The 27,714-nt window shown below is 42.2% G+C and overlaps 1 protein-coding gene across 5 annotated transcripts in view; it reads left to right on the top strand.

Annotated features, from left to right (window-relative positions):
- LOC116991956 (dedicator of cytokinesis protein 7-like) overlaps positions 1-27,714 on the top strand; it is a 142,573-nt gene that overhangs the window by 18,911 nt on the left and 95,948 nt on the right. For all 5 annotated transcript variants that reach the window (XM_033050972.1, XM_033050971.1, XM_033050970.1 and 2 more), the window contains exons 2-8: positions 12,859-12,949; positions 16,715-16,890; positions 18,014-18,082; positions 21,029-21,158; positions 23,106-23,318; positions 25,386-25,471; positions 26,877-26,943. In XM_033050972.1, the coding sequence (XP_032906863.1) occupies positions 12,859-12,949; positions 16,715-16,890; positions 18,014-18,082; positions 21,029-21,158; positions 23,106-23,318; positions 25,386-25,471; positions 26,877-26,943 (832 nt within the window). The remainder of the gene's footprint in view (positions 1-12,858; positions 12,950-16,714; positions 16,891-18,013; positions 18,083-21,028; positions 21,159-23,105; positions 23,319-25,385; positions 25,472-26,876; positions 26,944-27,714) is intronic.

Raw genomic sequence — 27,714 nt, 5'->3', positions numbered from 1 at the left:
GTCGAGACAGTTAATCACATTGAGTCACATCCAGTGAACGTGTCAGAACTTTATTAAGGACCTGATATTTAGCAATGTACAAAAGAGATAAAGGAACTTGCAATTAAATTTTACTTGTTGTCAATTTAATGCCTTGGTTTTTGTGTTTTTTTTACTTTTAATATTTTATGTATCATTTAATGTTTTACGTATCATTCTTAACTGTCACTGTATGTCAGTTTGTCACATGCGGACGGGGCACCAAGACAAATTCCTTGTATGTGAATACTTGGCCAATAAACTTATTCATATCATATCATATATAATTGAGGCACAAGTGAGGGTTTCAACGGCAGATGAGCAGATAATTGGGTGCCTGGAAATTGGCCGCCTTTGTGGAGGTTAATTCATGTAATCTGAAGATTATTTTACTGGGTAATTATCCAGCAAAGTATCAGTGAAATGTTATTCAGTCCAGGAGCGGAGCTTTGAGTGGGACGGTGAATGAGAGCAATGCCCCATTAATGACTATAAAAGATGATCAACAACAGTTTCCACGATGATTTGTTGCTTAGGGAGATTAAAGTTTTTTACTCCCTCCTGTAAAGACCAATGTTAGGGGAAGCAATTCAGCTGATAAAAGTAGATGTTGCAAGAGTATTTGTGGGAATTCTAGTGTAAACATTCTCCCTCTCACCCAAGCAGCATGCAAGAGTGTAGGAAAGAACTGCAGTTGCTGGTTTAAATCAACGCAAAGCAAGAATTTAATTGTCCTATCTGGGACACATGACAATAAACTCTCTTGAATCTTGAAGATAGACACAAAATGCTGGAGTAACTCAGCGGGACAGGCAGCATCTCTGGAGAGAAGGAATAGGTGACGTTTTGGGTCGAGACCCTTCTTCAGACTGTAAGAGTGCTGGCTGGTCTAACTTAATACAAGAAAGAAAAGGGCCTGGGACTAATTTATTTCCTGGAAGAGATGACGCTTGGGTTCCCAAGTTAATCATGTTAAGAGCATGTTGGTAAGGAGCCACTGAATCCCGCGATTTCAGCCAGATTCCTGCCTGGCACATCACATGCTACACATGGGGTTTTAATGGAATAATACCAAATCCACATTTGTTATTTCTCACAATGTGACAGTTAGGTTATATAGCTTGGAAGGAAATTCTGTGGAAAAGCATTACCGAAACATTTGTTCTTGCCAGACAATGAATCAATTCCTGTTGCAAAACGAACCAACAAAACAATGAATTTAAACTTATTGTTTTGATTCACTCTTCTGGAAGAGATTTGATAAGGTATCCACAGCCTTTTTTGAATTAATGGCCAAGGATTATGCTTCATGATAAATATAAGAAGCCTCTAAGCCAAAAAAATCAGGATAATCTTGAATTTTACTGCTCAGTTATTATCCATCATCTTTTTCCTGTATTTTGCTATGAGTCAGGAATAGTAATGTTTTTAAACATCAATTGCACCATTGTTCCATTGAAGTTGCTCCGTAGATGATGTAATTAGATTAAAGATAGACACAAAATGCTGGATTAACTCAGCGGGACAGGCAGCATCTCTGGATAGAAAGAATGGGTGTCGTTTCGGGACGAAACCCTTCTTCAGACTGAAGTTAGGGAGGGAGTGAGATACAGAGATGAGGAAGTGTTAGGTGTGAAAATAGGACAAAGGGGGCGGAGATCAAGGAAAATGTAGAATCGATCATTGTTGGCTAGGAGAAGTTAACAACAAAGCAAACAGAGATAAAGTGTGAATGAGGACAGTCAGGCTAGTCTGAAAACTGGGAAGGGGGGAAGGAGAGAGAGGGAAGGCAAAGGTTACTTGAAGTTAGAGAAGTCAATATTCATATCGCTGAGCTGAACACTTCTGCTCAGCCCCCTAAAGGGCCTGTCCCACTATACGAGTTTACCCAAGAGCTCTCCCGACTTAAAATAAAAAATCAAACTCGTGGTAAGTACATAGCGGGTACGTCGGAGCTCGGGTCGTCTCTTAGCGGCTTGTAACGCTAACAATACAATACAATTTATTTGTTATACAATACAATACAATTTATTTGTTATCATTTGAACCTCTTGAGGTTCAAACGAAATTTGGTTTCTGCAGTCATACACACAAGAAAAAGAACCAAAGCATAACACAATTTACACAAACATCCATCACAGTGAATCTCCTCCTCACTGTGATGGAAGGCAAAGTCTTATCTCTCCCCTGCACTCTTCCCGATGTCAGAGTCAAAGTCCCCGGCGGGCGATGGTAAGTGTCCAGCGGCCATTAAATCCGTGCCGGGTGATGCAAGGCCGCGCTCCGGGTCTCGGTAACGGCAGGTACTCGGGAAACGCGGTAAGCTCCTGAGGTTTTTTCAACATGTTGAAAAATGTCCACGAGAGCCCCGAGTACCTACGAGCTGCTATTACCGTAATTCTCCGAGTTCGAATCAGGGGAAACTCGGGAGAACTCTTGAATTACCTCGTACAGTGGGACAGGCCCTGAAACCTACCTGATCTCCCGGTTGTTAAACACTTGAACTCCCCCTCCCATTCCCACACTGATCTTTCTGGACTGGGCCTCCTCCATTGTCAGAATGAGCCCCGGTGCAAATTGGGAACACCCATATTTCACTTGGCAGCTTGCACCCCAGTGGTATTAATATTGACTTCTCTAACTTCAAGTAACCTTTGCCTTCCCTCTCTCTCCATCCCCCCCACCTTCCCAGTTCTCCGACTTGGTTGTTACCTTCTCCCATCTAACAATGATCTATTCTACATTTTCCTTGATCTGCATCCCCTTTGTCTCGTTTTCACACCTTACACTTCCTTGTCTCTGTATCCCCCTCTCCCCTGACTTCAGTTTGAAGAAGGGTCTCGACCCAAAATGTCACCCATTCCTTCTATCCAGAGATGCTGCCTGTTCCGCTGAGTTACTCCAGCATTTTATGTCTATCATTGGTTTAAACCAGCATCTGCAGTTCCTTCCAACAACATGTAATTAGATTACACAGGTTTTGGCAAAGAACTGATGAGTTCTGGTTCGAGGTATTGATTCCAAGATTCCAATTAATACATTTTTGTATTTAGTCTGAAAAATAAGCAAGTCCTTCCTGGATTTATTCTGGAATGTTCATTGAACTTTTATTTGTAGTCTGCTCACTTTAAAATTGAGCAGTTGAGAGTGGGGGAAAAAACAGTACGTCAGACATTGTGGTGCTCATAAACAATCATGTTGTCCAAAACTTATATGTTTTTGGGCACAATGCAAATTATAGGTATTTGAATCTTCAATACAAGTTTGTAAATATTCACTTAATTGCTATTTGCCATCTATATCAACGATTTGGATGAAAATACACAAGGCATGATTAGTAAGTTTGCACATGACACTAAAATAGGTAATATCATAGACAGTGAAGTTGGCAAAGAACTGAATTACAACATGATCTTGGTCGGCTGGGCAAGTGGGCTGAGGAATGGCAACTGGAGTTTCAGGTTATGGCCATGGCCTTCACAGTGAAGGTAGGGCCCTGGGGAATGTTGTAGAGCAGAGGAATCTTGGAAGCCCAGGATTCCCTGAAAGTGGAGTTACAGGTCGGTAGAATGGTGAAGAAGGCTTTTAGCACATTGACTTTCATCAGTCAGGGAATTGAGTATAGAAGTTGGAATGGTATGATACAGTTGTACAAGACGTTGGTGATGCTGTACTTAGAGTATCGTGTTCAGTTTTACTCATGCTGCTATTGGAAAGATGCCATTGAATTGAAAAGAGTGCAGGTAAGATTTACAAGGATGTTGTTTGGGCTCGAGGGCTAAAGGGAGAGGTTAGGCCAGCTAGGACTTTATTCCTTGGAGCGCAGAAGGCTGATCTTATAGTGGTATTTGTATATGATAAGGAGGAGAACAAGTCGGTTGAATGCACAGAGATTTTTTTGCTGTGATAGGATCATCAAGAACTGGAGGGTATAGGTTAAAGGTGAGAGGGGAAAGATTTAATAGGAACCTGAAGGGCAGCTTTTCACAGTGGGGAAACCTTGTTAAATTCAAATAGCCATGAAAATTGTTTTAGTTCCTTTGTAGCCAAAAGCCTGTTCACTATGGATTATGGATACGTAGGTATTTTTCTACTAGTTTTTTTCCAGATAAAAAATACATAAGGCTAAGATAAACCAAGTTTGATTAAAACCTACTGTGCTATGAAAATGATAGCCCTGTCTCAGTTCTTAGATGGGTGAGAACATGCAGAGTCAGAAAGTTGTTCACTGAAACTCGTGGTTTACGCATATAGTCTCAGTTAGTCAGGTGCATGTAATCTAGGTGTAGTACCAACCGCATCAAAGGTTTCAGCCTTTCAAATGTGACTTTAATCTGAACTTCTGCTTTCTATGTTTGCTGGACATTGAAAAGACAATTGTGCCATTAGAATAATTCCCTTACTCCTCTATCGTTTATCTGGTTAATACAATGGTCTTGTTTTTGTAGTCTGTGAAACATTGTCTTGCACAAATTCGCTGCTGCAGTTCTTGTTTTATACAACTGCTTGATTTCCGATAAAATACTTTGGAACAGCTTGAGATTGTGAATGGAGCATTGTACATGCAGATTATTTTGTTCTCGCTCACTGACAATTTTATATCAATGGAAGTTTTTTTCTTGACGAGTTGCTGTTTGTAAGATATGAGCTGTGACTCAAGAGTTTTAGGAATCCAGTTAAATCCTTCTCTTCTCCAGTCCCTTAATTGCACAAAGCAAAACAACAAATAAATAAATGATATTTTATTGTCACATGTACCTAGGGTACCTAGATACAGTGAAAAGCTTTGTTTTGCATACAACCTACGCTGTACACAGTGTTGGCACCAACAAAGTTACAAAATTACCGAGAAGTCCTATCTACTGCTGACCGCCACACACGGCAGCAGCCCCCCTCCTCCCCGCTAGTTCCCCCTTTGTTCTCAAAGATAGAGACAAAAATCTGGAGTAACTCAGGCAGCATTTCTGGAGCGAAGGGATGGGTGACGTTTTAGGTCGAGACCCTTCTTCAGACACTTGCTGCTCCCCCTCTGTGATTCCTCCTGCTCTTCGACACCCCCTCCCCCCTTTGTTCTTGACGGGCCCCCCCACGCTGGGACCCCCCCCATTGTTCTCCGCGGCCCCCGATAGCTGTGTCTCCCGATAGTGCTCGCTCACGGAGGCGTGGTTCCGTCGACACCAGTGGCTCGGGCCGATGGGTGAGCCGGGCCTACTGGCAGGTTCCCCCCGTTGTCATTCCACGGCGGGCGAGCCGGGCCTGTTTCCCGGGAGTGTCCCTGCCCGCTGCTTACCCGGGCTGACCGGCTGTATGGTTTTCAGTGAGAATTTGCTTGAGAATCCTTTTCATTACAGCTGTAGATGGATTCTTTTCATCATGCGTTCTGTTTGAATTTCTTGCATTTCTTCTGAAGGCAGTTAGGTCAAAGAGCCAACCACAGGAATAGAAGAGAAATAAATAGGTACTCATTCACTTCCATGTGGTCTTTGATATCTTGTGGGTTAGACAATTAATGACTATTAAAGCTAGTTATTTCACCATTTGCATAAACTCTACATCAGGATAATTAAACAAAGTACATATTTGCAATTGTATGCTAATTGTCATCCCTTTCAAAGTTAAGTAAAGTACATTGCAGTGAATGAGTTAATTTTTAAGTACAGTCACGTTGTGAAATGGTGACGACATTTTCGTCCTGCTGAGAAAGCAGACAAGACTGTGGTATAATCCCTTGTCTGAAAGGTATTCAGTATTTCGCTGGAGTAGCAATATTGATTTTTGTACTCGTCAAGAGGCTGGAGTGTTCAATTGTCGGCAACCTAATACTGAAATTCTTATTTGCTGCAGCTTTGCAGACTCATTTATGCAATATCGCAAATAAATGTACAATCAATAAATAATACAAAAAATTAATCAGTAAATCTAGGTAATCAGACCGTAATAATGCATAACTAAGTATTTAGTGCAACGACAACACAGTGTGCAGTTGTTGAAGTTGGGTGGTGGTTAGTATTGTGCAGCGTTCAAGAGTCTGATGGTTGCTGGGAAGAAGCTGTTCTTAAATGTGGTGGTCAGGGTTTTCAGTCATCTGCACCACTTACCCGATGGCAGTAGTGAGATCTGAGAGTGGCAAAGGTCTTTGATGATATTGGCTGACTTCTGAGGCAGCGCCTCCTGTAGATCCTTTCGATGGTGTGGAGGTCAGTACCTGTATTAGGCATATCTCTGGTGAGATTTGAACTCTGATCAAAGCAGTCATCATACCTAACAATAGAAAGGAAGTGCTCAGGTGAGAAGAACCAAAACATCAACTATTCCTTCTCTTCACACCCCTGCTGAGTTAAGGGGCTGTCCCACTGCAGCGACCTTATCTGCGAATTTAGAAGAGTTTGCCCTCGACTCAAACTCGCAGCATGGTCGACACGTGGTCCTAGGAGGTCCTATGAGTTCACTGGAACTCTCCTTCATGCTCGAGGGAAGTACCTGAATACTCGCCGCCTCAGCTAGGCCAGCATGTTGAAAAAATGTTTGCGAGTAAGATTTGGTTGGCATGGTTCTTTTGAACTCGTAGTGCAGTGGAGTGGGGTCGCTATGTAGTTACAGGCAGCCGAGGGCAGTCCTAGGCAATCTCCTTCGCTGACCGGGTATTTTAATTGGCTCATTGGCATTTTCAGGACCAAGGAAAACCAATCGGTAGGTTAAAAGTCGCTAAACTTTATTAAACATTGTCTGACTTCTTAAAAGTGTCTCCCCCCCCTTCTCTCTCCCTCTCTCCCCTTCTCCCTCTCCGGTCGATCCAGTTTGAGGTTTTCCAGGCGAGTGCCCTTGAGCTTGAAGGTCGAAGACACTCTTCTGAACTAGCAGATTAGGTCGCCGCAGTGGGACAGCCCCTTCACTCCCAACATTTTGTGTCTGCTCATGTAAGGAGATGGCCAAAAAGTTAAAGTTAAAAGTTCAATTTCTCTTGAGTCTGAATAACATTTGAGTTCTTTTATAATATTGTAAACTCAGTGATGGGTTTGTTTGTGGTACTGAGTGACACAGAATGAATTAGTCTTCACAGGTGAGAAATGACACCCTGAAACACAAGAAGACACTTTTGAAGACTAACCTCTGTGAGAGTTAGTGAGATGTGAAGAAACCTTGAAAGAATTCCCATGGTCTGGTATTTTTCAAACTCTCCAGATCCAACAGTACTCTGCAATTAGGCTGACTGTTTATGATAAACATTTTAGCGGGTGGGAAAACTTTGTTGTTCTTTGGTTTGGAAATGCTTCTTTGAGCTTGGCATCAGAGTCCATTGCTACTGGCAAACTTGTATCTGTGCTCAGAAATAAACATTAATTATACATCATTAAATTACACAGTATTCTGCAGTTTAAAATAGCAGTTCTGTTAATTTCTAAGAATTTGCTATGGTAAAGTTCTTTTGCTGTGTTTTGTGTAGTACTAATTGTAGGACATTTGATATTAATAAATGCTCAGCTGCAATTTAAAACTAATAGTTAATTATTTATACTTAAAGCCGTTGCAAATGAAAGTCACCCACCTCTATTTGATTGTTTTATGTAGCAGTGCATATATTCGACTTATTAGTGTGCACCAGCACAACTCTGAGGTGTCTTTATCAACTGGGGTAAAATGTGTCTGCTCAAGAGCTGAGTGATAAAGACCAAACTCAATGCAAATATGTGACTAAAGAATTGTTTGTAAAGTGGTTTGTGGTGTGATTATAGAGGCATTGAGGTTGACACACTATTAGGCAGCGGGTTTGAGAGTATGGGAAGGCCTGAGAAATGATGAAACCATAAAATTGTTTTAATTACCCACCATGAAACGAGGCAGCGTCATCTTGTGGAGCTCCTTGTTGCAAAATTGTTTAATTAGTCTTTGCTGTTTCCAGAATGCTCTCTTTGTGGGCAGAATTAAGAATCAGTTTATTTATGGCATGTCTTTAACATTCAAGGAGTGCGATTGCATCCGGTTACGTAGAATATTCAGCAGTAAAGGGTCTATTTGTTCCAATCTGTTCATGCTTAGCTGCCCCTTGACTTTCTCCATCTAAATCCATCATTGGTAGCTCTCCATACCCTTCCCCATTGTTTCAGTTTCAGTTTAGTTTATTGTCCCGTGTACTGAGGTACAGTGAAAAGCATTGATGTGTTCATCCAGCCTCACCTTAAACGCATCAACACTGATAATTTAAACTGCCCCTTCCCTCCCTCCCCCCACCCTCTCCCATCGGACCACATCCCTCATTATTGCTCCCACTTTTCGGCATAGAAGTTTGTTCTGAATTCCTTTTTACATTACTTGGTAATTGTCTTGCATTAATGGTTGCTGGTTCGGCTATTCCCTGCAAATTGAATCATTTTCCGCCATCGTTTCTTAGAGCTCTCCCCTTAGCCTTGCTTTTTCAAAATAAAGAGATCGCTTCTGTTCACCCATTCCTGATATGTATATCCTAACAATTAATGTGTCGGAAGGAACTGCAGATGCTGGTCACATTTAATTTTGTTCCTTGATCATTTTCTCTGTGACAAACATTGAGTATTATAATGTGGTCTAATCAAGATTCGATGCAGTTTACCAAATCTTCCCCAGTTTTCAATTCAACCCCTATAGCTTGCTTTTGTTTTTTTTAGTGGTGAAACAAATCACTGCAGCTTGGTATTTATTACCTGAAAATTTAGAAATGTTGCCGTTGCTTCGAGATTTGAAATTGGTCATGGAAGTTCTGCATGATGTTGGCCAATAAGTGGAACATTATTTGCAGCCTAATGTGAAGGAAGGAACTGTAGATGTTGCTTTAAACAGAAGATAGACACAAAATGCTGGAGTAACTCAGCGGGACAGGCAGCATCTCTGGAGAGAAGGAATGGGTGATGTTACGGGTCGAGACCCTTCTTCAGACTGACCAAAGAAGGATCTCGTCCCAAAGGACCACATTCCTTCTCTCCAGAGATGCTGCCTGTCCTGCTGAGTTACTCCAGTATTTTGTGTCTATTATCTGCAGTCTTCCATTGCAACTAGCTGCCCTTTACTCCCACTCTCTGTTTGCTAACTTGTAGCTGATTAGCAATCCATCCTGTTTTCTGATCTTGGCTCCACTTTATCTCAACTTGTACTCATTTACTATGAGGTATCACATCAAAGCCCTGTTGTAAATGTAGATGAATCACATCTATTGCATTAACATTGTCCACTTAGTCAGTTACCACCTGACAAACGTCAATTTTTCATGTATATTCATTTGCACTCGGGTGGATGACTTTAGTTTTAGTTTAGAGGTACAGTGCAGAAACTGGCCCTTCTGCCCACCAAGTCCTTGCCAACCACCAATTCCCGTACATTAGCACCAACCTACACCACAGGAACAATTTACAATCTTTACTGAAGCCAATTAACCTAGTATGACTTTGGAGTGTGGGAGGAAACCGGAGCACGCAGAGAAAACCCACGTAGTCACGGGGAGAACGTACAAGACAGGCAGCACCAAAGGTCAAGATCAAACCCGCGTCTCTGGTGCTGTAAGGCAGCAACTCTACCACTGCACCACCATGCCATTCCACTGCAACTTGGCACAAACGTTACAGAGACTTTGACACTATACACTAGTAACTGGGACTTATACATGAGATCTGCAGTATTTCAGCTATTTTTGAACAGTTGCTGCAAGTTTATTAGTCAGTCAATGATTATAGTAAATGGTCGTTTCCTGACTTATGATGCAACATTGTGGATTGTCACTGAATGACAAGCCCTGATTGCTACACGTCTGTGAGGGCTGGGAAGAGACTTTTACCCTGTACTATATAATCACTATTATGAAATACATTATTGACTGGAGCCAAAAGAAAACGTTCACATTTCTGCTTCTCAGTGTAGATAGAGCGCTTGGAGCTAGTAGAATCAAAGGGTACGAGGAGAAGGCAGGCACGGGGTACTGATTGTGGACGATCAGCCATGATCACAATGAATGGCGGTGCTGACTCGAAGGGCCGAATAATGGCCTCCTCCTGCACCTATTTTCTATGTTACTGAATATACAGTAAACCTTTGTTTTAACAGAGCATAATGAGGAGGAACGGTGTCTGTTATTATCGATTGTCCGCTATGACTGAATAAGGGATTATCATTGCACAAGTAGAGGAAACGAGAAATGCAGATGGTTAATACACAAACAGTTATAAATTGCTGGAGTAACTCAGCAGATCGGGCAGCATCTCTGGAGAACATTGATAGGTGATGTTTGAAGGCAAGTCAAGACCCTTCTTCTGACTCTCGGTCCAGAACTGGGCCGGGAATCTAGGTAGTTGACCGCCTTGGCTTGCTGACGACAGGGGAGAGGTGAGGATTGGCGGAGTCATTAGTTGTGGCCCGCAGGCGCCAGAATGCAGGTAAAGGTCGGTGGTGTTGGCGGCAGTGGGCGTGGACTGGAAGCAAGCGGGGAGGCAGTGCAGGCCAGTGGTGGCGTCAGGAACCCGGCCTGGAGGTAGCCGGGGAGGAGGTGTGGGCTGGAGGTGGCTTCGGCATTTCGGCCTAGCTGTGCAGGTCGGTAAGTCCGTCCGCTGTAATCAAAATCCATTATTAAATGGAACGTAATAACAAGGGTCTACTGTATTTTTGAGATTCATAGATAATAAAGTACACATTAGAAACATGGAACAAACTGGCTGGTACTTTCCTAGGGCAATTAATAATAGTGACCGTGTCTTATATTTAATCCTTGTATGCTGAATACTCTTATTCAGTAAAAAATATGACCTGTTGAATTGGCCTCCAGTTCCTAATCACTATCTCTAGTTCTAAAATGCGTCGATTAGATTTGAGTACAAGATAGGATTCATTGTGATCTAAAGGAATACATAGATGGGCATGATATTGCTGCCATCATGCATTGAATTCTGTAAAACTCGGCAACTTCACACAAGCAAAGAGGCTGAGAAACAAGACACTCCGTGACAAATGTTGAATAGTATGCATCTAGGAAATGGAAATGTGGATTCTTTCCAAACTTCAATCTCAATCGAAACTTAAATTAGACTCAAGAGGCTGAGACTTGATTGAGACCGTAACTTGAGAATTTCCAAGATAGTATTTCGGCTAGGCTTATAATTTATTTGTTTTTGTCCTAAATAAGTGATTTCATAGTCATTATGCAATTCTGATTGAGTTAGAGGAAGAATTGTTATGAATGCAGCACGGTGACACAGTGGTAGCTGTTTACAGCGGCAGAGACCTGGGTTTGATACTGACTGCGGTTGCTGTCTGTATGGAGTTTTGTACATTCTCTCTGTGACCACGTGGGTTTTCGCCGGGTGCTCCGGTTTCCTCCCACCATCCAAAGACATACAGATTTGGAGATTAATTGGCTTGGTAAAATTGTACATTGTCACTTATGTGTAGGATAGTGTTATTGTGCGGGGATCGCTGGTTGACGGAAACTTGGTGTGTCGAAGGGCCTGTTTCTGTGCTATATCTCTAAACTAAACTCAACAAGAAGATGTCAACTATTTAAGAGGAGACACCTGCTGGTTATTTACCTTCTGCATTTGAAGCTATAAAATATTGTAGGTAATATCTTCAAAAGATAGATTCAAGAACTGTAACAAACAAGCTAGAGTCAATCACTAGCTACATTGGCGTCCTTGATTTTCTCCTGCTGTTATTGTAAGCTTTATCTCCTGCATGTTGGAAAAGTGGCTGTGACCTTGATGTTTGTAAATGTAATGAGTACCTTATATCTATTCTCTGGAGAATTGCTGAAGTGAGATTTCATAACATTCACTGCACAACCATTTAGGCCAACCTGACTCTGCCAGTAATTGTGCTTCTCACAAAGTTGTTTCAAGGACAGCTTGAAAGGAAAGGCAAGATGATCATTAACTACTGCACTTCCTTATACTTCCGAGCAGCTAATCGTAAAAGGGAGAGGCACGCTCCTCTGTCTCTGAGGGCGTGATGCCCCATTAGTTTTTAGCAGTTGAATTATTTGCCCATTAAAGTCAAAGCATGTAGTGATCTTCATAAAGAGCTCATTAATCTGCTCTGGATTCGTGTGTCAATTTTTTTTGGGATCATCGTCAAGTGGTCTGCCATTGTTTAGTTTTTTTTATTTTAGTCTTGAGCTACAGTGCAGAAACAGGCCCTTCGGCCCAACGAGTCCGCACAGACCAGCGATCCCCACACACTAATAGCCCTGTCCCACGGTACGAGTTAATTCCAAGAGCTCTCTCGAGTTTAAAAAAAATCAAACTCGTGGTAAGCATGGAGAATGAACGTAGTGGGTACGTCGGAGCTCGGGGACGTCTCTTAGCGGCTCGCAACGCTAACGGCAGGTACTCGGGAAGACTCGCTAAAGGCAGGTAAGCACGGGAAGACTCATGAAGATTTTTCAACGTTGAAAAATGTCCACGAGAGCCCCGAGTACCGACGAGTGGCCATTACCGTAAATCTCCGAGTTCGAATCAGGGCAAACCCGGGAGAGCTCTTGGAATGAACTCGTACCGTGGGACAGGGCTTTAACATTGTCCTACATACTAGGAGCAATTTACTATGTTTACCAAGCCAATTAGCCTACAAACCTGTACGTCTTTGTAGTGTGGGAGGAAACCGGAGCACCCAGAGAAACCTCTCACAAATCACAGGCAGAACGTGCAAACTCGGTATAGACAGCATCTGTAGTCAGGATCGAACCCGGGTATCTAACGCTGCAAGGCAGCAACTCTACCGATGAGCCAACATGCCGCCCCATTAGTGTTGGCTCAGTGAGTTCTGATTTTGCCGTGTTCACAGTTGTCAGATTTTAGTGTATTCAAGCAAATTTTCATTATTTTGCAGGACTGTGGCAGCTGAAGTCAGGAAGCAAGTATCCGGCCAATATAGCAGCTCGCCGCAGCTGTCCAAGAAACGCAGTGGCTCCCATCAGTTGGTAAGTACACAGCTGTTCCAACATATCCCTGTCAATGTGATACAAAGCTAAATCAGATTGATGGTAGGACAAGAGATAGTTGCTACGGAGAAAGAAAAATTGGAGGAAATTCTTTTGATAGCAAGAGGTGTACCAATACGATAATGTAACAGTAAGCACCGTGACCCGATGTTTGTGCAATAAATCACATGGAACATGAAATTAAATCCTTCCATTTTAACCCAGAACCTTGCTGGATCTTCTGCTGTGGATATGTTAGGCTAGTTGCCTGCGTAAGTTCAGAGAAAGTCTGTTATGATTGCAAATGTTGCAAACCATTACATTAACAAAGGGTGACGTTTCGGGTCACATCCAGAGATGCTTCCTGTCCCGCTGAGTTACTCCAGCATTTTGTGTTTCTCTTCGGTGTAAACCAGCATCTACAGTTCCTTCTTACACATTACATTAACAAATTGGGGGTAGTCTAAATTATCAAAACAGAACGCTTGTTTGAACTTAGTTTTATGCCAAACTGTTTTTGCCTGTGGTTGCATTCTGTTATTTAATATCTATTATTCCTCCCGTATCCTTTTACCTTCTGTTGAAGACTTTCTTTCCTGTGTCATGAAAACCATTCCCAATCAAGTCAGTACAGTGATTAGTGCATCTAAATGTTGAGATTATTAATGCTGAATGACATGACAAGTTTGGTTCTTTTCCATCAGTATAAATCTAGTCTAACTCATTTCCCGCAAATGCTTTATTGCCAGTACAAAGATGAGATTTATTTTTGTCCTCCACATTTTTTGGGTTAGGTTGACTCCAGAACCTAGAGATGAAAGCCCAGTATCTAAGAAATGAAACCCACAAGTTCCTTGCTGTTGTTTTAATTCCCTCCGTCCTCCATGTGTCTTGGAGTAAAATGTTGTTTTGTTGCATTCCATCGTGACCCAGGAACCATGCCTTTTTTTATTTTCCTTAAGTCAGACGGAAAAAAGAATTGAAAAAAACAGTATGTCTGGTTGACATGCTTTGGATATTGATTGAATTTCCATTTTTGCTATTCCACAAGCTTGTAGTTTGCTGTACAGTTCTTGTTGCTCTTCTGCACTGGACTATCTTGTTTGGCCTAATTGCTTTCAGAAGGTATTTTGGAGCCAGCATTCTTTACTTTACACCTAATAGATGATCCATTTGCACAGAAATCTAAGCACATTAATCTAATCGCTGTGGAATCCTTGGCTCATTTATCTCTGGATCTATCGCATCCTCAGTCAAGGTGTTCTAGTTTATGGACATTAAGGTTAATTGAATGATAGGATCAGTTAGGTTGATATTGAAAAAATTCCAATGAAAATTCATGCTCTCCTCTTGAAGCTCTTGGACATAGCAGTCAGGTCTCCAATTAAGTACATCTCCAGCTAATGAGCATTATATTCAATATGAAACCTTTGTTTCATCTGCTTTGTTCGGAGTTTGCTCCTGTTTCTCAGTTGCCTCTGTAACAGAGATTATAAGAGAATGTGTACGCAAAATGCTGAAGCAACTCAGCGGGACAGGCAGCATCTCTGGAGAGAAGAAATGGGTGATGTTTCAGGTCAAGACCCTTCTTCAGACTCTGTCTTGACTTCTGTCCCGCTGAATTACTCCAGCATTTTGTGTCTACCTTCGATTTAAACCAGCATCTGCAGTTCTTTACTACACAAAAGAGAACGTGTGATTGAACCAGCAACCTCATTGGTATCTTTTTGATCTCAACCCATGTTTTCATCACCTAGAGAAACGGGATTAGATACCTAGACCCTGTTTCCATTAAGGCCAATATATCCTTCCTTGGATTTGATGCCCAGAACAACTTTCAGCACTAATATATTCACTAGCCAATGTTTTCTGCTGGTGTGGTGTATCCTCTACTACCCCTTTGCATTCTCATCCTTTTAAAAGTAAAGGCTTGCATTCCATTAATCTTTAAGTTTTTTTTTTAACCTGACCAGTATTATTTTAATGCAACAAGCGATCTACTGAAGGAAATCAGTTGGTTGAGCAGCATCATTGAGGGAGGGGGGGGGGGGGGGGGACAATGGTTGATATTTCAGGTCAAAACCCTGCATTACTGTCGCCAGACAGGGTCATTACATTTTAATAATCTGTGTATACAAGTGGTGCCCTTATGAACTTATAAGCAAACAGTTTCCTGAATCATTCAATCACTTTTCAAGCAATTCTGAACTATATTGACAACTATTTGTCATATATTTTATCAATCAAAAGAATATATCTCCAGGTTTCTATTCGAGTCTCCCTTGTTATTCTATGCCTCCTTCTATACTGGTGAGAGTGTCAATACTTTTTGTGATATCAGCAAGCGTACATATATGATTCTGTAGATAGACACACAACATGCTGGAGTAAGTGGGACAGCACTACATATATGATTCAGATTCAGATTCAATTTTAATTGTCATTGTCAGTGTACAGTACAGAGACAACGAAATGCATTGTGTATTGTTTCTAAGTTGTACATAAAAATAATGCATTGTTAAAGCCCTCCTCCTGATAAGTTAGTTAATCTCCTAAATTAGTCAATATTTTTATCTTCAATTTTGTGAACATCACTTATCCATGTTCTCCTGGAATGTACCCACTGAGTTACTCCAGCACTTTGTGCCTTTGTAATGAGAAAGTGGTAATAGTGATCATTTCTGCAGGGAAATGTTAATGTATACAGCTCATGTCTGTTGTTGATAGCGACCATGGGAGAAGGAGTGTGACTGTAATCAGCTTGGCACATGCCGCAGAACTTCACAGAGATTGCACGTATGATTCCCTCAGACGTAATGAATGTTGAATCCCATGGCAGGCACACTGATGGGGTGGTTTCTATCAAAAGTGAAACACCGATAACTAGAGGCCTTTAGTACATGGTAACAAATGAGCAGCAGGCTCCTCTTGAGCCATTGCATTGTTACATAAAGATAGACACAAAATGTTGGAGTAACACAGCAGGAACAGGCAGCATCGCTGGAGAAAAGGAATAGGTGACGTTTCGGGTCGAGATTGGAGACGGGTCTCAACCCGAAAAGTCACCTATTCCTTTTCTCCAGAGATGCCGCCTAACCTGCTGAGTTACTCCAACAGTTTGTGTCTATCTTTGGTATAACCATCATCTGCAGTTCCCTGCTACACTCATTGTTACATAACATGGCTGAGCCTTACTGCTGAACCTTTAATCCTGACTATCAAGAACAAGAGTATATTTCATTGCCACGTTAGTTGTAAGTTAGCTTTGTATTAATTTATTTTTCTTTTATCACCACTGGATGATAGCTTCATCCGCATAGCCTCAGAATAAAAGAATGTTCCTTTAGGAAGGAGATGAGGAGGAATCTCTTTAGTCAAAGGATGGTGAATCTGTGGAATTTATTGCCACAGAAGGCTGTGGAGGTCAAGTCAATGGATATATTTAAGGCAGAGATAGATAGATTCTTGATTAGTACATGTGTCAGAGGTTATGGGATGAAGACAGGAGAATGGGGTTGGGGGGGTGAGATAGATCGGCCATTATTGAATGGTGGAGTAGACTTGATGGGCCGAATGGCCTAATTCTGCTCGCTTCACATGAACTTATGGATGGAGTTGAGAGGGGAAGATAGATCAGCCATGATTAAATGGCAGAGCAGACTTGATGGCCTAATTCTGCTCCTATCACTTACGTACTTATGGATAGTTCATACAGCACTATTGAATGTTCCTTTTGCCACAGTAATTTATTATGACCCATTCTAGGTACCCCTTTCTGAAGTGGTGGAGCCTGTGGATTTTGAGGAATACCTGACATCACATCCCCCTGCTCCAGAACCAGGCCCACTCCGAGAGCTGCTTGAGTTTCCCGCAGACGATATTGAAGTAGCGTACGAGCCACGAGAATGTCGCACCATCGAACCCGGAGTCCCAGAGGAATTGTGAGTATTTGCACACATCAGTGGATCTGACCTGGGTCATGCAGTAACAACATGTAGAAACAAAAGCTACTCTTTCGCTATCTCAGGTCCACTTTGCTCAGCATGAGGACATAGGAGCACAGATTTTCCATACCTGTTGTCCTTGCCACTTGACCAATCAACAGTAGGAGCCCAGCATAAGTGTGGAGGCCAGATGGTTAGGTTTATTCTTATCCTTGTCGGGAACATCTCAGTCTCACCACAGTAGCAACCTGGCATATGTTTCTCTGCTCTCCAACTATAACCTTCTCTGATCCCTTAGATTTTAGCACTCTTCCATACTGACAAGCTGTTTATCATTATTTGATGTTTAAGAAGGAACTGCAGATGCTGGAAAATCTAAAGTACACAAAAATGCTGGAGAATCTCAGCGGGTGCAGCAGCATCTATGGAGCGAAGGAAATCAGCAACGTTTCGGGCTGCTGCACCCGCTGAGTTTCTCCAGCATTTGTGTCTACCTATCATTATTTGATTATTTGCAACTACACTGCCTCACCCACATGCTCCTTCAAAGTGTTTAAGAAAGAACTGCAGATGCTGTAAAAATCGAAAGTAGACAAAAATGCTGGAGAAACTCAGCGGGTGAGGCAGCATCTATGGAGCGAAGGAATAGGTGGCGTTTCGTGTCGAGACCCTTCTTCAGACTCACCTTCAAAGAGTGCTCTTTGAAACCTACTTCTTTGATGAAGCTTTTGATTGCCTGTCTTAGTGTGAAATTTTGTTTGTCACTGCTCCTGGGGTGCCTTGGGATATTAATTACATTAAAGTCGTTATATAGAAAAAAATAGTTATTGACATAAGCAAAATTCTGTGATACACTTGCACAATCTTATTTCTTCCAGGATGGCAATCCCAACAGATCCTGTTAGGTAAATTAGATGCAGAGCTATACTGCTCCCAGCTGGGTGGCCAGGATTCAAATACTGGCCTCTTGGATACGGATGAAAGATTAAAGTATCTGTTGAGAGAAGACCCCATAATTTTAGTTAAATTGGACCAATATTGCAGTGGATTGTTTTTTAACAAAGGAAAGAGGTCTGTAGCTGTTGAATTTTCATGAATTACTTCATTCTTTCTCTTGCAGGGGAGCGGACCCTCGAGTAAGAGATGCTGTGCAGATCTACACCGAAGACTGGGTCATTGTTCACAGAAAGTGGGTTTATTGTGGTTTCTCTTTGTAAATCTTATCGTTGGTTCGGCCTGCTCTGTTCATTTATTGCAGAACTGTTTGTTTTACCCAAGGGCGATATGCAGCAGCTGTGAGATACAGTATCGAGCTAGACATTTAATATTCAGGTAGAAAAAACCAAGGTGAAAATTAGTCCAGGCATGGAGCGGAAAAGGATGCAATATTCAAAAAGGTGCTTAGAATCTCAGAATAAATGGAGCTTTGATAGTTTGAGGCGAAGATAGACACAGAAAGCTGGAGTAACTCAACATCATCTCTGGAGAAAAGGAATAGGTGATGTTTCGATCGAGACCATTCTTCAGACTGAGAGTTAGGGGAAAGGGAAGCGAGATACAAGGATTAGCAATGTTACAAAATTTTGAGATTTAAAAAATCAAGTCTGTAATTTATCCCATCAGATAAAGCATAAAAAGAAGTTTAATTTGACACCTAATTCACTTTCATATCTCAAATATTTAAAAAGTTATGGCCATTTTCATACTCGGAAATTAGCATCTTGTTCCCTATTGATTTTCTATGGACATAACAAAAAAGCTGTGATCGTGTGCAGTCAAAAGCCCATAACTTTCTTAAAAATTAAGAGAACTGAATGAAATTTTCAGTTATCGTAGATTGAACCATTCTGAAACAAATATAAAATAATCTTACTTGGATGACCTGAAATTAAAGCATATAATTAGTTAGTTACCCAAGTGTAGCTAATTTCAAACTTCAATTACTAGATCTAAACATCTATCCATTTCTTAATAAATGATTAACATTTTTAAATAGCTTGTGTCCAAATAATATTCATAAATAATTCACAATAAAACATGATTTTTAAATCTCATTTACATTAATTTATAGGCCAAATGGAAGGAATTTAGTGTTCAATTGCTGTAAATTAAAGTCCATTTTAAATCAGCTTTCTAGCGGGATCCTGTGAACGCGCTGGTTTAGAACGTTCACATTGCGGAAGATTTGTGCCCTCAAATGCCGAGAAAAATACTGCGGGATATAATGGGCCCAAAATGAGCTACTCGCAATATTAAACTTTGTATAAATGGATCTTAAGAAGCCCTTTTTAATGTAAAAATATGCAGCCTACCTTCAGTTGTTTGCTCTACGAGACCCTGACAGCTGCCGTTGTTCGCGGGTTTAGAGATTGATTTTTAAACTACTATAACTATTATACGAGGCCTTTAAAACTAATAATAGCTTTTGCGACGGGGTCTTCCAGCGATTTTTCGTTAATAATTAACTAGGCTGAACATCTTCGATTTGAACAGCCTAGAGAAAATCGCGTTTTATACCCGCCCCCCTCTAAACGGCGCCAAAATCGCGCACACCTGCAGCGACAGATTTTCAGCGACGCTTCAGGTAGGCTTTGCAACATACCTACAAGGATTGGGATCACTTTTTTTGTATCTGTATAATATACTGCAAATCAAATGCGCACTATTGTAAAGCTATGCATGTTAATTTAAGAACAAAGGTCTTTAATTTTGTTCTCTCCCCTTCAATCTCAACTAAAAAACACTTGTTCAGCTGATGTGGGAATCACGTCTACAAATAGTAGGATATTGGGAATCTGAAATACTTTATAGCGAGTGTTCAATGTATCATGGCGGTGGGGCGGTGGGGGGGGGGGAGGATGGTGTCCGTTATTACTGACTGTCCACTGTAACCGAGTGAGGGGGGTAAAATTAAAGGGAGGGAAGAGGGAAGGAATGTGGCATTTGAGAGGGGGGTGTTAAGCAAGTGGGAATTTGTGGGCTGGGGAGCCACACATGGGGTCCGCCGGGGATGAGACCGGTACTCACGCCACCTTCACGATGCTCGCGCTCTGCGCTGGCGTGACCGGAACCTCCTGCCAGATAGAGTCAGCTCATTGGGTAACTGGTGGTAGTTCATTTAGTTTATTGTCGCGTCTACCAAGGTACAGTGAAAAGCTTTTGTTAGCAGTCAGCAGAAAGACAATACATGATTACAATCGATCCGTTTACGGTGTATAGATACATGATAAGGGAATAACGTTTAATGCAAGGTAAAGCCAGCAAAGTCTGATCAAGGATAGTCCTTGGGTCACCAAAGAGGTAGATAGTAGTTCAGCACTGTTCTCTGGTTGTGGTAGGAAGATTCAGTTCCCTGTTAAGTCGAGTTGTCGGTAGTGGTGGGTGGTGCAATGGGAGCCTCAGTCCGCTATAACCGACATCCGCTATATAGAAGATAGACACAAATAGCTGGAGTAACTCCGCGGAACAGGCAGCATCTCTGGAGCGAAAGAAAGGGTGCGTTTTGGGTTGAGACCCTTGTCCCACTGAGTTACTCAAGCTTTTTGTGTCTGCAGTTTAAACCAGCATGTGCAGTTCCTCTTACACATTTCGTCCGCTATATAGAGGTCCGTCTGTTTACTGTTTTGCAACCCAAAGATACATATTGTATATTGAGCGCCAAGCCACTGTTTCTGATCTTCCAGTTAAAGCTGACATTGTTGATTTTAAAATAAAAACTACTTGTGTAACATTTTCTTCAGTAAGTTCAGAATTTTAGCGTTCTAAATATTTGACAAGTGGGTCTGCCAACAACCTTTCTCCATGTTTCATTTTTATACATTGATTGGCAGTCTTTTTATCTTTTGTGAGTAGTTTTTAAGCTGTGGTCAGAGCCTGCAGCGTTGGTCTGTAACTGGCAATGTAAGTGGATTGAGCTCTTTGCTGAATTATTCTGTAATAGAGTCTTCATGCAGTCGTATCACAGTTCCTCTCTTATTCAACCCTTGATGACACAATGGTACAAAACAGTAAATAGGGCCTTTGGCTTTCAGTGTCGATACTGACAGCATGTGGAGTTCTGAGTGCCACCCCCGATCGTTTCAGCATCTCGTGCTTACAGTTGTAACCTCATCTTTGATTTGTATTTTGGAAACAGGCATCAAAAGCTGAGCACTGCATTTAGCGTCAGCACGATAGATAAGCAGCGTGAGAGACAACGGGGCCTGCCCAAGCAGATCTTTGAGACTGATGAAGTTGTCGATGAACGAGGTGCCCAAGATGATCAGGTTGGTGTTCATGTTGTGGAACCATAGGACTGTATATGCTGGCTAACACACAAAATGGCACAGAGTGACTTTAGACTTTTGAGATACAGCGTGGGAACAGGCCCTTCAGCCCACTGAGTCCGCGCTGACCAGCGATCCCTGCACACTAACACTATCCTACACACTAGGGACAATTTACAGAAGCCAATTAACCGACAAACATGCACATCTTTGGAATGTGGGAGCAACCAGAGTACTGGGACGAAACCTACGTTGTCACAGGGAGAACATACAAACTCCGTACAGATGGCATCCGAGGTCAGGATCGAACCCGGGTTTCTGGCGCTATGAGGTAGCAACTTTACGGTTGCGCCACCATGCCGCCTGCTGGAGTGACTCAGTAGGTCAGGCAACAACCCTAATGAACATGGATAGGAGATGTTTTGGGTCGGGGCCCGTCTCCTCACTTTGGTCTTCATGTTGTTTCAGTGTTCCTCAAGAAACATTGCAATGGTTCTCATCTGATGACAGGTTTCCTGTCTGAACCATACCAACACAAAAGGCTCAGTTTTTCAATTCTCATGCAGATTTTTCAGATATAAATGCAATGAACCATGTAAACCATGTGTGGGTCTAGTATCATGCACATTTAAAGTAAAGGAACAGAGTGAATAGCTGAAGCAAAGGTTTCAAAGGAGAAGCAGATATACAGTAAAGAATGTGTAAGGCTCTGGACTTCACTGAATAGTTACAGATAGAGTCATACAGCATGGAAATAAACTTTCCTGTTTGACATGTCCATGCCAACTAGATCTAAACTAGTCCCATTAATCTGCATTTGGCCCACATCACTCTAAACCTTTCCTATCTTGTCCTACAGTATATTAAATGTTGTGGTGGAATCTACTACAACTACTCTTTCTGGCAGCTTGTTCCATATACCCATCATCTTCTGTGTGGAAAAAGTTGCCCCTCAGATTCCTATTAATTTTGTTTTACCTCTCACTTTCATTGCTTAATTAATTTGTCTTTTTAGCCCCCCCCCCCCCCATCAGTCTGAAGAAGGGTTTCGACCCGATTCTCCATTTTCTCCGTGGATGCTGCCTGCCCCGCTGAGTTACTCTGGCACTGTGGACCCTGTTGAAGCCGCACCGCTCACCTTGCCTGCACCACCATGATCCAGCCACCCAGCATAGCAGACCATGCACTCGTGTTCATTGTATATTCACCCACCACGCTTCTTAAAAGAGTTGGTCCTGGTGCAATTTATCAGAATGGCCTGCATTATATTTTATGATTTGTAGCATCAATGCCTAAAATGTTAACATTTCCTTTTCTCACAGTGCTGAGTTTACCTGCTTTTTATTTCACCCATAGAGTAATAGATACAGCGTGGTAACGGGCCCTTCGGCCCAACTTACCCACACCGGCCAACATGTACACTCGTCCTACATACCCGCGTTTGGTCCATATCCTTCCAAACCTGTCCTATCCATGAACAGTATATGTCTACCTGCTTCTTAAACGTTGGGATAGTCCCAGCCTCAACTACGTCCTCTGGCAGCTTGTTCCATACGCTCATCACCTACTGTGTGGAAAAGGTTACCCCTCAGATTCCTATTAAATCTTTTCCCCTTCACCTTAAACCTTTGTCCTCTGGTTCTCAATACACCTACTCTGGGCAAGAACTGTGCATCTATCCGATCTATTCCTCTCATGGTTTTATACACCTCTACAAGATCACTCCTCATCCTCCTGTGTTCCAGGGAATATAGTCCCAGCCTACTCAACCTCCCCCTATAGCTCAGACCCTCTTGTCCTGGCAACATCTGCGTAAATCTTCTCTGTACCCTTTCCAGCTTGACAACATCTGCTTCCTTGGATTGCAAGTGCTGCTGGACTGTAGGAACAAATGGGGAATGTTTCTTAACGAAAGCTGCAAGTAACTGACTACCTCTTCTTCGGTAGGATGAGTTGAAGCGGCGATCGGTGTCTCTGGATGACACGCCGAGGGGGAGTTGGGCCTCCAGTATCTTTGACCTGAAGAACTCCACCGCCGACTCGCTGTTGCCCAGCCTTCTGGATCGTACGGCCATTGATGAAGTGGACAAGCGCAATGGGGAGCAGAGGAAAGAAAACCGACACGGGGAAGTGCTGGCACTCTTCCCACCTCCAGATGAGGTAAATAACTTTCTCTGGGGTGGGGAGGGAGGTGATAATGTGAAGCACCTGTGTAATCACAAACATGTGGCTTATCATTTACTTGTACTTACTTACTTACTTACTGCCTATTATGCCTCCTGGCATGTAGGGCAGCAACGAAGGTCCTCCACTCAGTAGTGTTGATTCCTTCAGTTGCTGTTTCCGTAACATATTTGTTTTACGGGACAGGTTTGTTAGCCCTGTGCTCAACCTCTAACCTGGAGGACCAGTGCATCGCTCTTCGTCTCGCCTCTACCCTTCGACCTGTCCAGCATGGAAGACCCTAACAGGAGACGAATCTCCTGCTGGCAACATCTTGAGATAATGCAATTCTGCCATTTTACAAAAAATTGAAGGGCTTTGATGCCCTCAAATCACCTTTAACAGAACCTTAATAGTGGGAGCTTTGATGCCACCTAGTGTGCAACTGTGTCAATATTATTTATTTGATGCATGATCCTAACCACCCTCCTCAACAACAACCACCCACAGACATGACAATTACACCCAGTATGTTAAACTATAATTTAGCCAATAGGATTGAGATTCCGATAAAATAAAACTTTATAAAATAAATAAAACATAAAATAAAGCTTTTCCCACTGAGAGTAGGGAAGATTCAAACAAGGGGACATGATTTGAGAATGAACGGACAGAAGTTTAGGGGTAACATGAGGGGGAACGTCTTTACTCAGAGAGTGGTGGCTGTGTGGAATGAGCTTCCAGTGAAGGTGGTGGAGGCAGGTTCGTTTTTATAATTTAAAAATAAATTGGATAGTTATATGGACGGGAAAAGAATGGAGGGTTATGGTCTGAGCGCAGGTATATGGGACTAGGGGAAAATACGTGTTCGGCACGGACTAGAAGGGTCGAGATGGCCTGTTTCCGTGCTGTAATTGTTATATGGTTATATGGTTAACTGAGGATTATTCTGCCAAAAAGAATCAAAGTTACCCCTGATATCTCTTAAGACTGTTTATGCCGAGTGTGAATTATTATAATGCAAATGGTTCTATTTATTCCACTGAGCTCCGGTCACTGATTATAACTCTCAACGTAGATTCAAAGTTACCTGGAGCCAGTCACACCCTGGAGCTAGTTGACACCCTTCCTGTTCTCGAAAAGTTGTGCGATATAATTATCCCATTAAATGGGAAATACCCATTGCAATTTATTTTAGTCACCAGAATAATCTGTGATGGTAAGGTTTAATATACTGGATAGAGTAAGAGCTGCCACTTTGTGTGTTATGAATATGATTATGTGCCTTGTAATGTTCCTGATACCTATGGGCTGGCACAGTGGCTCAACAGTAGAGTTGCTGCCTCACAGCGCCAGAGACCCGGGTTCAGGGGCAGTTTCTTCCCAGCTGTTATCAGGCAACTGAATCATCCTACCACAACCAGAGAGCAGTCTTGAACTACTATCTACCTCATTGGTGACCCTCGAACTATTCTTGATCAGACTTTGCCTGCTTTACCTTGCACGATATGTTATTTCCTTATCATGTAGATACATGTACACTGTAATGGCTCGATTGTAATCATGTATTGCCTTTGCTGACTGGAAAGCATGCAACAAAAACGTTTCACTGTACCTTGATACACATGACAATATACTAAACTGAACTGAACTGAAAATCGGTCAAGGGCTAGCCCGAGGATGAATTACACAAGCAGGCACCCCTGATCTTAATAACTCTCCATTATCCCCTGTCCTGACTGTTCTGCTCTGAAATAAGATTTCTCCTGTTGACATGGAAGCCGTAGGTATTGAACCAGTCTAAGCGCTAACAGAATGGGCTTGTCAGCAGGTGTGCCAAGTCTAGAAACTTGCCAGCTGATCAACCTCCACTCTGGGCATTTTATTGATGGTCAGTGCTGGCTTCAGTATCTGAAGAAAACTTACAAATAGGAAATGGAAAATGGTTCCAGCCATCATGAAATAATATATTAGCTTTCCAGATTAATCCTTGTTAATTTATGAAGAAAGTTAACACACCAGTTTACAGGATTTCTTAACTGATTATATTTTTTCTCCTGGCAGGATGAAGCTGTAGAACGATCCTCTATTCCTGAAGTCCCGAAAGAACATTTTGGGCAAAGAGTTCTTGTAAAGTGTCTGTCGTTGAAGTGAGTAAATACCTCTTGAGAAAATGTAACTTCTCCCAACAAAGTGTTGAACGGAAATGGGACAATCCATATTAACCCATGGACAAATAAATCACAAGTTTGGGTAGAGCTAACATTGTATTTAGTAATATTTCATTCCGAGTTCAACCAAATTCTGCATATCTCTCACTACAATTTATAGTTCTGTTTTTTCCATTGATATTTATATAGGGTCATACAGTGTGGAAACGGGCCCTTCAGCCCAACTTGCCCACACCGACCAATATGCCACATCTACACTAGCCCTACCTGCCTGCGTTTGGCCCATATCCCTCTAAACCTCTCCTATCCTCGTACCTGTCCAAATATCTTTGAAATATTGTGGCAGAAACTACTGTATATGTTTTGCCGCTTTTCTGTTGTTCATCTACAGTTTAATTGTAAGCTGATATTTAATTGTGCAAGCATTGTCTCTAAACTTGGATAGTGGGTGCCTGCACATTGTTGATTGCTATCAGTGAACTCAGTCCGGGGTGGGAGATTGCAACCTTCACGTGGTCCGCCCTGTTTCGACAAATGCAATCAACCCGGTGTGCACAATCGAATAAGATCAAATAGAACAAGTTGTCCTACAACTTTAGGCTGTGCACGCCATACGCAAGAAGAAGAAGAAGTGAACTCAGTCCCATAGTCAGTCAACTGGCGGTCTTGCCATTAATAAGGATAAAATTAGAGAGCACTCTTTAGTTTTAGTTGTAGTTTTAGAGATACAGCACAGAAACAGGTTCTTCGGCCCACGGAGTCCGCGCCGACCCCCGTATATTAACATTATCCTACACACACATGGGACAATTTACATTTATACCAAAGCAGTTAGCCCACAAACCTGTATGTCTTTGGAGTGTGGGAGGAAACCCACGGGGAGAATGTACAAAATTAGTACAGACAGCACCCGTAGACGGGATTGAACCCGGGTCTCCGGTGCTGAAAGCACAATAAGGCAGCAACTCTACTGCTGTGCCACCATTGGCCACCGAGCGCATTTGTAATACCCCCCCGGACGTACCCCTGAAAGTGTGGTGCCTAGGCTAGGTGAGGCAGCCAATCTTGACCACATCGGGACTTCCGCGACCGATCGACGGGTCGAATTTGCCGCCTGCAGCCGGCGCTCTGCAACTCTGGCCCGTCTAGAGCCGCCAGATTTGGTACCTTTAGCTGACTTTTGGGGCCGACTGCGAGCCGGTATCTCGCACCCCCCTCCCCAAGTCTGTTGGTCCGGCAAATGGATAGCATTGGCAAGGCAAGGGTGCCATAAAATCGATGGTAGATCCTTACTCGTGAATATCACACCAGGATTGCAGACAGCAGGAACTGATGCTACTTCTACCACTGATTTCTGTTTTCTGCTCTTTTTTTTTTTACAAAGGTTTGAAATTGAAATTGAGCCGATATTTGGAGTTTTGGCCTTGTATGATGTGAAGGAAAAGAAGAAGGTTAGTGACCCAAAGTAAAATCCTTCATTTATATTTTGTAATGTTTATTGAATACAGATGTTATTTGGTGGAATTGATGCTGTTGGAAAAAAGAATCTCTTTATGAAGGAGGAGGACGTAAAAGTATTTACAAAAAAGGGAACACACATCGTTATTTATTCTTATAATTGCCTTTACAAATGTTCCCGGTTCTCTGTAAATTGTAGACAAATAATTGTTCAGGAGGATATTGATCACCCTTTCTCTGTTCGTGTTATCTAAACCCAATCCTTCCTGTACCTGCCCTTGCTGTTGCTACTTTCTCATCAGCAACTAAAGGCTGGAGGTATTTGTCTATTATCAGACTACAGATCCCATAACAAGTGCTGTTTAACAGGCTCATAAGAGATTTGTGACATTTGGCCCAACTCATCCATGCTGACCAAGATGCCCCTTCTAAGTTGCTCATGTGCCCGCATTTGATCCATATCCCTCTCAACCTTTTCTGTCCATATCTGTCCAAGTGTCTTTTAAATGCTGTTATCGTATCTGCCTCAACTACCTCCTCTGGCAGCTTGTTCCATATATCTGCCACCCTCTGAGTTGAAATGTTTGCCCTCAGGTTAGTATTAAATCTTCTCCCTCTCACCTTAAACATATCTCCTCTTGATTTTGATTCCCTTAAAAAGACTTTGTGCATTCACCCTATCTATCCCCCTCATGATTTTATACACCTCTATAAGATCACACCTCAGCCTCCTGCACTCCAAGGAATAAAGCCCTGGCCTGGCC

This window comes from Amblyraja radiata, chromosome 35 (assembly GCF_010909765.2).
Source record: "Amblyraja radiata isolate CabotCenter1 chromosome 35, sAmbRad1.1.pri, whole genome shotgun sequence".
Lineage (NCBI taxonomy): Eukaryota > Metazoa > Chordata > Chondrichthyes > Rajiformes > Rajidae > Amblyraja > Amblyraja radiata.
This window is presented reverse-complemented; position numbering and strand designations above follow the sequence as displayed.